Source organism: Mus pahari, chromosome 10 (genome assembly GCF_900095145.1).
Source record: "Mus pahari chromosome 10, PAHARI_EIJ_v1.1, whole genome shotgun sequence".
Lineage (NCBI taxonomy): Eukaryota > Metazoa > Chordata > Mammalia > Rodentia > Muridae > Mus > Mus pahari.
In genome coordinates, this window is record NC_034599.1 from 104,238,860 (window position 1) to 104,250,318 (window position 11,459).

An 11,459-nucleotide genomic window follows, 5' to 3' on the forward strand; every position below is an offset into this window, starting at 1 on the left:
CTTCCCCACCCCCTCTTCCTCTTCCTGTTTTGCCTCTGCTGAATGGCTAGGTAGACGACTGAGCACGGTGGCCTATCCATATTCCACAGGAATCAGGGTGGCAACGGAATGGTCCCTGGAGAACTTGGGTCCTGCTTTGGCATCCTCGCGGGGAGGGCTGTGGTGGGTGACTGGGTCTTGCTTGACTGACCAGAGGAAGGGGGACGGGGATTGCTCAGGAGCAACATTTTGGAATTTAAGACCAAGAGCAGAGATTAAATTTGTGTGAGCATGAGCTGTCTCTCTTCTCTTTTTTCTCCCTTCCCCCACCCCGTTTTGGGGAATGACTCTGGAGGTTCAAGTAGATGGGAGGAGCCCCTAGTTTGGGGGCTCATGGTTTCTGCTGTGTTTCTAGCACTGGGACATGGGAATAAGGGCCTGTGCTTGTGGGCTCAGCTTCCTGATTTGTATAGTGGTTCCCAATGTCGGGGCGGATGAAATATGCCTTGTGGGTCAACAGTGGCAGTAATCCACAGCCAGAACTCTAGACTGCTGTCTAGCTAGCTTCCCTCCCTCCCTCCACTACCCCTTCTTCCTTTCTCTTTCTTTCATCTCCCTCAACTGATTGTGAAAATCATGATCCTCCCACTGTAGAGAGTTACAAAACACATCAGAGGCCTGATTGCCCAATCTGCGTGTGCTTCATGCATCTGAATTGGAAACACTTGTTAACAAAGTTTGTCTGACAGCTGATTGCTTGCCCATTGTGTCCTTGGAAACTTGTCAGTACCTCCTACACTCTATACCTGTACAGTCTGTGGGTTTCCGAGAGCGTTACCACACAAAAAAGATTTGGCTGTTCATCTTAAGAGCTCGGGTTTTATATGGTTTGGAGAAGGATCTACGACAGCATACTTTGGGTTTTGAATGAGTGAGTTTATTGAGTGTATAATAAACAAACTAGAGAGATGGCTAGAGAGATGGCTCAGCGGTTAAGAGCACTGACTGCTATTCCAGAGATCCTGAGTTCAATTCCCAGCAACCACATGGTACTCACAGCCATCTGTAATGAGATCTGATGCCCTCTTCTGGTGTGTCTGAAGACAGCAATAGTGTACCCACATATAAGAAATAACATGAACTAAATAAATTTTCTAAAAAACGAACAAAACTAAACTAATAAATAGTGTTAGGTAGATAGTTGGATAATAGGTTGATAGATGATAGATAAATAATAAATGATAGATATAGATGGATAATAGATAAATGATAAGAGTATTGATGGATGATAGATAAATAATAGATGATAGATAGCTGATATGGATGGATGATAGAAAGATATTTGATAGATAGATAGATGATAGATAGATAGATAGATAGACGCCATTGAATCAGGTGTTAAGAACACCCAGCAGAGATCGGCTGGGGAGCTGCTGAGTCCGCTGGATTTCCTGTAGAGAGCCCCAGGCAGGGCAGAGTCTCCCCTCCACCCCATGAGGTTTCCAAATAAAAGAACAAATAGCAACAGATCGAGAAATCACTATCAAATCCTGCATCTGCGCAGCAGCTAACAGCCACCTGCAGTTCCTGCTCCAGGGGATCTGGCGCCCTCTCTGGCCCCCTTGGGTACCAGGAACACAGACATACATGCAGGCAAAACTACCCATAGTACTTTTTTCATAAAATAGAATTCATCACTTGATTGCAAATGTGCTTGGTTTTTATTTTATTATCTTTGTCTTATTGACCAAATGCCCTCTTTCTTCTCAAATAAAGTCTTTTGAAAGATGGGGCTGGGGCTGGTGAGATGGCTCAGTGGGTAAGAGCACCCGACTGCTCTTCCGAAGGTTCGGAGTTCAAATCCCAGCAACCACATGGTGGCTCACAACCATCCCTAATGAGATCTGACTCCCTCTTCTGGAATGTCTGAAGACAACTACAGTGTACTTATATATAAATACTTACAAATAAATAAATAAATCTTTCAAAACAAACAAACAAACAAACAAAAACGGTGGTTGTAAAGCCCAGCTTTACAATCAGGCTTAGATTTTAAAAAAAGAAAGAAAGAAAGATGGGGCTGGAGAGCTGGCTCAGCAGTTAAGAGCACTGACTGCTGTTGCAGAGGCCCCAGGTTTCCCTCCCTGCAACACGCAGTGGCTCACAACTGTCTGTAACTTGGGTTCTGAGGTGGGAGTTACTCACCCTCTTCTGGTCTCTGTGGGTACTGAACAAACGTGGTGCCTATGTATATATATATATATATTTTTTTTTTTTTCAGGCAAACACACATAAAGTAAAATAAATATTTTAAAAAGAAAGTATTATTTTTCGCAGACACAGAGAGTTTCTCCCTTTTAAGTTCTCTCTCCACTTCCTCTCTCCTTTCTGTGTCCTTTCTGCTGTGTCCAGAGCATCCGACTATAGAACTACCCTTTCTGCATTTTCTAGCACCAATCCCTAAGGGGAAATGATTGATTTGCTTGTTTTTGAACTTCACGCAGCAAGAGCGATTCCATTTTGGAGGCATTTTTCAACTGCAATATGGGATTTTCCACAGAGCCACGTGCAGCCACATTCAGTGCTGGGGAGCCACTGGGCATCCGTTCTCTGAGGCAGCAGGGGGGCCCTGTCCACGAGGCTTCCCCACAGCCCCCTGTGAAGTCTGTCCTTCGCCGCCTCTATAACTGTTCCCAGGGTGAAGCTGTGTTCTCTGCAATCTGCTTCACTAGATGATGGTCCCCTACAGTGATCATGTCAGTCCACTCCCCCAGCAGCCTGTAAGTGTGTGTCACTCTGGGCCTTCAGCACCACGGGTGGCAGGGGGCAGCAGAAGTGGGGTGCAGTCATGGACACTGTGAGGAACATGGGTCCTTAGGGGAAGAAGATGTCTCAGGTGGGGAGGTGGGGAAGTGTCCTGACACTTTATTCTGTTGAAAGATAAAGGCTCAAGCCCGCAGGCCAGGTCGCTGCTTCCCCAGCAGCCCCACAGCCAACGCCCTACCCCCACCCTCCCCAGGACCTGCTCTTTTTTGAAAATACAGTCCCTTAGGGAAAAATGGAAGTCTCCAGTTACAGAGTGGTTGTACACCGTGGAAAAGGAGTGGTGTCTCAGTTTCCGTATCTCTAAGGGCCCATCAGTGGAGACTGGTGTGAACTCAGGGCAGCTCCGTAGGCTAACCATGAAACACTGCCACAAACCTCAGCCCTGGTGCTATCAAGGCCACAAGGGACAAGGTCACAGGCTCAGAGATAGGCATGAAGGCCTTTGCCGAGAGCTGGGCTCGGCAGACATGGTAATGGACCAGGCATGGTTGGGTCGGTCACAGGCTCAGCACTGAACCCCCAAAGCACCATTCCAGGGTGGCATCCGACAGCTTCCCTCCATGGATGTGGCAACCATCCCCTCGAGGCTGCATCAACAGGGTGAGGCCCTGCCCGCTTCGATCCTAAGGAAACAACAGAGTTCTAGAATCCTTGCACCACGGAGACGCTCCATCTTGTTCTGAGAGGCCGTAAGGGCTGAACTCCGTGCCATGGCGTGTGGATCAGTGGATCCTCAGGGTCTTCTCTCCCCTCCACTTGCTGGTGCCAGATTTAATGATCTGCCCTATATGGAAGGTAGGACAGAGACCAGGAGGGACCTGAGAGCCTGGTGTCTACATTGGTTGTCCTCATACCTTCAGGGCCTCCACCTGTCGGTACTGGGACCAGTGCGTCCTCAGGAGGCTGGTGGGATGGGTGTGAACTGTGACCTCTCATGACCCATGTGTCCCATACAGGGTGGCACCAGCATCGGTTTTCAGGGTGACCACAAACAGATGAGGGAAGAAAAACAGGGAACAAACTGACATCCATGGTATGGATGAGCTTGCCTGGGAGTCTTAGGACTTGTGACAATGACTGTGCTGTCTGAGTGTCCCCTCACCCTACTACACCCAATTCCCAGATGAGACGGTTGACACCTCAGTGGTGGGTACTGGGGCCTCCATTTCACCCAGGAAACCTGGGTCCAGCTTTAGTGCTTTGTGTGTGGTAGAACTGGGACTCCAAAAAAACAAAAAACAAACAAACAAAAACATGCAACAACAAAACCCAAAAACAAAGAAACAGCTTCCAATGGATGCTTTGGGAGTGAAATATTTGAGTGGCAGAGGATACCCAGCTTCTCTTCCTGAGAAAGGTAGTTTTTGTGGTAGGAGTCCTACCTGGCGTCACCTGCTGGCTATACATATTGTGCCTGACAGGAGCTAGCCGGGGTGGTAACTGGGAATGGGGTGTACATTCCCCAGCTTGGATACCATCTTCTTCCATCACGGTGTGACACCTTCTCTCCTGGACTAGTGCGCTGTTGAATGAGTGACTGAACCCTGAACTTCACTGCACTGTCAGGCAGTAGTGATGTTTTGGGGGCGGTTAGGGTATGTGCAGCTTTCGGGGTGATTAAGGTGTGTACAGCATTAGGCACCAGCATGGGAGCTAAGTGCTGTGCCTCTGGTGAGGGTGGGAGTCAGCTCTGACCTTACAGGAACAGAGTCCACAAGGCCAATAATCTTTCGGGTGGCCACCTATGAATGCAAAAAAAAAAAAAAAAAAAGCGTCAGCATCCTGTTTGTTTGTAAGTGGTGGGGCCCAGCTTCTAGAACGTCTAGACAGAGTACCAAGGTCTGAGGTGGAATCCATTTGAACCCCTGAGTGCCTGCTACAGATGGAAGCGTGACATTGGGACAAGGTTGATCTGCAACACCCTGCACACGAAGGGCACAAAGAACCCATCGTGGCTGCAGAGATGGCTCAGTGGTTAAGAGAGTACGCTGTTCTTCCAGAGGACCTGGGTCTGGTTCCCAGCACCCACATCTGGGGCAGCTCATGACTGCCTGTGACTCTAACTCCAAAGAATCCACCTGCATTCGCATGCATGTGCAAACACGTCGCCATACCACACGTACACAGAGTTAAAAAACAATATAAGCATGAAAATCAACCCATCATGCTCCCTCCTTGGTAGATACCTGCTGTTAGCATCTTCAGGCTGAATCCCATGAGTCCGGTATAAGGTTTAGAGGAAGGTTGGGGTCGGTCCTGTCTTGGACACAAGATCTTGGAAGATCTGTTCTTTGAGACCCAATGATCTTACAGAGGATGAGGACACTGAAGAAAGGGCCAGCCCTACCCCCGGAGTTGTCACTGTGGGACTGGTGAAACTCTTTTCCCAGAACTTTGGCTCTGTCTGCGGTTGCTGCTTTATGGGAAAAAGAAAGGGCAAACTTTTTAAGCCGTTTCCTGACCATCAACACTGAACAGCCTTGGTTAAGATAGACTGAAATCAGAAACAGAAAGGTCTTAGTCACTGTCCTATTGCTGTGATGAAACACCACGCCCAAGGCAAGTTATCAAAGGAAGCATTTGATTGAGGGCTTGCTTACAGTTTCAGAGGGTTAGACTATGATCATCACGGAGAGACACATGGCCGCAGGAAGGCCGCCATAGTGCTGGAGCAGTACCTGAGACTCTTATTTGATCCTTGAGTTGCAGGCAGAGACTGGGCTTGGTGTGGGCTTTTGAAACCTCAAAGCTCACCCCCAGTGACACGCCTCCTCCACCAAGGCCACACCTCCTAATCCTTCTCAAACAGTTACTATGGAAAAGCATTCAAAATATGAGCCTATGGGGGGGGGCATACTCATTAAAAACCACCAGTGTCCATAAAGAAGAAACAACAGCAGCAACAATGGATGGCCGAGAGCTTACCTTTGTGTATGAGAAAGTCCAGGAATGTGGCTCTCTGGGGTAGGGATGGGGATAAAGGAGAGAGGAGACGGGCATGGTGATGGGATGCAGACATGAGCTGAACATCCAAAGAAGAAGACAGTACTGTGTGGAGACTTAGGGGTCTGCACAGTGCCTGTAACCCCTGCGGAAGGCCAGTAGTTGAAAGTAAAAACATTCTGCCCACAGGAGTCTATGACAAGGGAACCATTACCTCTGATAGTAGCAGAAGCTGGGGAGTCTAAAGACCTGTCACATGAGGTGGAGGTTGGAGATGGGAAAAGAACCTTCTAATGGAGGTAGAACTGGGAGTGGGTACTTCTATAAAGTCAGGAAGCAGAGAGAGGCTTGGTGGGGTCCTAGACTCCTTTGAGGACATGTCACTACTGATCTTAAAGTCCCTTACCAGATCCCACCTCCGTGTGAGCATGTTCTCCTGTGCAGGCACATGTGACGGCTGGGGGTTGACATCGAGATGTTCCTCTCAATCACTTCTCCACCAAGTTTTTTGAGACAAGGTCTTTCACGGAACCTGGAACTCACCATTTCAGTCGTACTGGCTGCCAGGAGAGCGCCTAGGACCTACTCGTGTCCCACAAGCACTGGGGTTACAGCTGTGTCCACTGCCACATCTGCCTGGGAATCACGCTTGCACAAGACCTTACCCATCTCCCCAACCATAAACCATACCTCTTAAAGGTCTAAACACCCCCCTATATCACTTCCTGAGGACCAACTCTATATGTAGACCTTCAGAGGAACACACAAATTACATCCACAGCATAGAGATTTCACCAAGGAAGGATCTGTCTGATGTTATCTGCTAGTAGGTAGTTTTGTTTTGTTTTTTTTTTTTCTTTTAAAGATTTACTTATTTATTATATGTAAATACACTGTAGCTGTCTTCAGACACACTAGAGGAGGGCATCAGATCTCAGCCACCATGTGGATGCCACATGTGGATGCCACTGAGCCATCTCTCCAACCCGCTAGTAGGTAGTTTATCCTGGGTATTAGAGTTATCCATCACCCTTCAACCATCCTCACCCCAGGCCCCCGGACTGTAGCTGTTGAATCCTGACACTGTTCTACATTGTGTGGTGTACAGCTGCGGGAAACAGACTCTGTGTCATGGCAACGTCTGATGGTGTGATGTAGTCCAGTTCCACCTGTTTGAGGAGCTCAGTGACCACATGTGATGAAATGTCTCATTTAAAACAAATAAGACAACAACAACAACAACAAGAGCTCCCCTCCCATCAAAGATAGAGCAAACCTCACTCTCACTGTGCGCAGTGTCACACATCTGTAATCCCGGCACTTGGGAGATAAAGGAAAATCAGGATTGCACCATACTTTGGCTAGCCTGGGCTACATAGACTCTGCAAAAAAAAAAAAAAAAAGGATGGGGGACTGGAAAGATGGTTAATCGGTTAAGAATACTGACTGTTCTTCCAGAGGAACCAGGTTTGATTGACAGCACCCAGGTCAAGCAGCTTACAACCATCTGTAACTCCAGTTCCAGGGAATCGGACCTCCTCTCTGTGTATGCCACACACATGATGCGCAGTCTATATACAGGCAAAACACCATGCACATACACATAGAACCAAATAATAAAAAGGCAAAACTAACTAGTTTAGTACAAATACTAAAAATCTCAACCTTATCTCCAGTTCAATGCAAGCTCCTAGCCTCCTGTCCCTGTTCTTGGGGCCAGGGAGAGGCAGGCAAGCCTCTTTATTTCCTGGGTAGGAGCTATGGCTGTAGTTGTGCAATAAAACATCACACACACACACACACACACACACACACACACACACACACAAATAAAATAAAAGGAAAAGAAAAGAAGAGAGAGAGAGAGAGAGAGGGCTGGTGAAATGGCTCAGTGGGTAAGAGCACCCGACTGCTCTTCCGAAGGTCCGGAGTTCAAATCCCAGCAACCACATGGTGGCTCACAACCATCTGTAGCAAGATCTGATGCCCTCTTCTGGAGTGTCTAAACACAGCTACAGTGTACTTACATGTAATAAAGAAATAAATCTTAAAAAAAAAAAAAAAAAAAGAAGAGAGAGGGGGGAAGGAGAGAGAGCGCGAGCGAGCGAGCCAGGCAGTGGTGGCATACACCTTTACCTAGGAGACAGAGGTAGGTAGATTTCTGTGAGTTTGAGGCCAGCCTGGTCTACAGAGTTCCAGGACAGCCAGGGTTACACAGAAAAGCCCAATCTCCAAAAAAAAAAAAAAAAACCTGTCCCATGTACTTTTAGACACAACAACAGGAGTCCTGCGCACGAGGCTCTGCGCACTTGCTCTGAGTTGATGATCTCACCCCTCTGGTGACTCTCTCCCCTTTTTTCCGAGTCATCCCTACCATGGGCAAGAATGAGTCCTGGGGTGATTGCTCCTAACCATAACAAGTGTCAGACAGTTGTCTGGACTCTGCTGTTTAAGGGAGTGTCTTTATAACTGGGACCCCCGCCTGCTTCTGGTCTGTGGTTCCCAGTTTTGAGGTGGTAACTTCAGTCCCTCCCGACTTATGCCAATGGCAGTGACACAGTTAGAAGATGCATTGACGGTCTGCCATAGCCCGTGCGGCGAGGGCTACCCTTTGCATCCCTCTCTCCACTCTCCCCTCAGGACCCTGGCTCTGGTCCTGTGGTCAGACCAACATAACCTGCAAGGTGGTAAACGGGAAGGTGGTGGAGGTAGGCAAGTGGCCGTGGCAGGTAAGCATTCTTTTCCTGGGAGTGTACATCTGCAGCGGCTCCCTCGTTCACCACCACTGGATCCTCACCGCTGCACACTGCTTACAAAGGTCAGCTCTGGGGCACCCGCAATTGGGGGTTGGCTTTCAGGCCTTGGTGGGGGGTGGGGGGTGGGAGTGGGGGTGGGTCTTGGTGAATCTGGACATTACCCAAGGTAGCCTATCACTCAGAACCTTATTGTCACTCACGGCCTTACTACTAGTGATCTGCCTCTTCTCTGGGCCTGCAGATCCAAGAACCCGGCCAAATACACTGTGAAGGTGGGAGTCCAGACCCTCCCAGACAACAGCACCTCAGAGCTCCTGGTCACTAGAATTGTGATTCACGAGAACTTTATCAATCACATGTCCGATGACATCGCCATCCTGAAGCTCAAGTATCCTGTCACCTGGTCCCCCCTTGTCCAGCCAATCTGTCTCCCCTCATTCAATTTCAAGCCAAGCATTGGAACCATGTGCTGGGTCATCGGGTGGGGACTCGAAAAGGCCAAAGGTGAGTATGGTGGTGCAGAGGTCTCAAGACACCTGTCTCTGCAGAACACGGACATGGGGGTCACCGTTCATCTCTTCATTCACTCTGTCCTCTGCAAGCATTTCCTGAGCCCAAAGATACACTCAGCATTCAAGGATGAGAGACAAGTGACCTGAAAGGACTTCAGCTTCCAAAGTTAAAGTGTGTGTGTGTGTGTGTGTGTGTGTGTGTATACCTGTGCTAATGTACACATGCCACAGTGTGTACTTGAAGGTCAGAGGACAATGTTCAAAGAGTTGATTCTCTTTTTCTACCACCATGGGCACTCAGATCAAGCTCAGTTCATCAGACTTAATGTACTCTCTCAGCTATCTCACCAACACCCAAAGCCCAGTTAGATCAGATCCTACACCAAGTCCTTAGCCTGCCACCTCGTAGGACGTTACATCTTTGACTGCTCATAGGGGATCTGCATTGGCAGATACGATGAAGCATGGAGGTGGCCTCTCTAGTCAGTGTGTATCCATAATCCTCAGAGATGCAGCCCTATTGGTGTTATTGAAGTCCTGGCAACCTTTCAGCAGGTGGCAGGTGCCATATCTAGCCATCTAGGGTCTTGCTGCCTTTCCCAGGAGCAGTGAACCAATGCTTATTCTCACAGACCCAGAATTGTTGTGAAAAATATCTCCTTGTTCTCACTTGATACTTGACTATCACCCTAACCCCCTGGGAGACTTTTGCTTCACTTGTTTTGTTTTGTTTAGTTTGTTGTTGTTTTGTTTGTTTGTTTGTTTGTTTGTTTTTGAGGCAAGGTCTCTCTACATACCCTTAGCTATCCTGGAACTCATTATGTAGACCAAGCTGGCCTCAAACTCAGATATCCACCTGTCTCTGCCTTCCACGTGCTGGGATTAAAGTTGTGTACCACCCTTGGTTCTTAATTTTCTCAGTGAGTGGGAACAGTTTTGGAAGCCAGGCAGCTTTTATGAATGAACAGCTCAGGACATGAAGGCAGGCACAAATGTATTTGGCTCTGAGTTGGAAACAGGTTCCAAAGTTGAAGTCATGACTAGATCTTTCTCTCTCTAGGGGACCCAAAGACTCCCTATAGTGTCCAAGGTTTGGCTGTCAGGATTGTGAACAATGAAATCTGCAATCATCGATACCAGTTCCTCCTGCTGAAGAACCAGAAGAAGTTCATTGGGAACGACATGTTATGTACAAGCTCAGAATGGGGCCTGGACACTTGTCAGGTGTGGGCTGTGTAGATGGGGCGGGGGCAGGCAGCCTGGGGGTCATACTGAGGCAAGGTCTCTCTGCATAACCCTGGCTATCCTGGAATTCACTATGTGGATGAGGCTAGTCACAAACCCACAGAGCTCCACCTGCCTCTGCCTTCCAAGGGCTGGGGTTAAATGTGTGCAACATTCTCAGTGCTTGGCTTACCTTCCCTTTGCACGTGACCGACCATCAGAGACCCAGTACAAAAGTCTGGGCTTCCATTTTTCAGCATGGGGGAGTCATAGGGGGAAGGCGTTGTATTAGCTAGTTATCTATGACTGTGCTTAAACACCATGGCTAGGGCAACTTATAGAAGAAAGCGTTCATTTGGGGTTTATGGTTCTAGAAAGATGATCATCCATCACCATCACAGCAGGGAAAATGGCAGTAGTCAGGCAGGCCTGCCTCTGGAGCAGCCAGTGAGCATTCACATCTGGAATCACACACAGGAAGCAGAGAACACCCTGGAGATGGCTGGTGGCTTTAGAAGCCTCAGTGCCTACCCCTGGAACACCTCCTCCAGCAAGCCCACACCTCCCACCTCCCATCCTCCCAAAGGAAGGGTTCAAACATAAACTTACGGAGGCCATTCTCATTCAAACCATTACAGGGGTGATTTTTTTGTTTTTGTTTTGTTTTTCATTTTGTTTTGTTTTGCCCCTGCCCATAGACAGTTCCTTGTTTATTTTTTATTTTTGTTATTTAGAGAGGAGCTCACTATGTAGCCCTGGAGCTCACCATTTAGACCAGGCAGACTTGCCTTGAACTCACAGATCTACCTGCCTCTGCATGCTGAAGTGGTGGGATTAAAGTCTTGCACTACCACACCCAGTTCTGTAGTCATTTTAATGCTCCTGAATATTAGCCACGTGCCTGCAGATCTGGGTCGGGCTCTGGCAAACAGTTTTGCAGACATAGTATTATATTCTGTAAGCTTCAGCCACTGCATCCTGTTTTTGCGATGCATATCTCTTTTTCTTATTTAAAATACTCTATTTTATGTATATAGGTGTTTTGCCTGCATATTTTCTGTGTACTGTGTGCATGCCTGTTGCTTGCAAAACCTAGAAGAGGGCATTAGATCCCCTGGAAGTGGTGTTACAGATGGTTGTGGGCACTGGCAACAAGTGCTCTTAACTTCTAAGCCAGCTCCGCAGACCCCAGACTCATGTTTTCTTTTTTTTTTTTTTT

General features: G+C 48.0%; 1 protein-coding gene across 1 annotated transcript in view; it reads left to right on the forward strand.

Moving 5' to 3' along the window:
- The first annotated feature begins 3,472 nt into the window (after window positions 1–3,472).
- Window positions 3,473–11,459, forward strand: part of Prss46p — a 10,430-nt gene continuing 2,443 nt past the window's right edge. Inside the window, exons 1-4 of the mRNA XM_021208069.1 lie at window positions 3,473–3,600; window positions 8,389–8,566; window positions 8,746–9,008; window positions 10,077–10,240. Coding sequence (XP_021063728.1) covers window positions 3,516–3,600; window positions 8,389–8,566; window positions 8,746–9,008; window positions 10,077–10,240 — 690 coding nt within the window. The 5' untranslated portion in view covers window positions 3,473–3,515. The remainder of the gene's footprint in view (window positions 3,601–8,388; window positions 8,567–8,745; window positions 9,009–10,076; window positions 10,241–11,459) is intronic.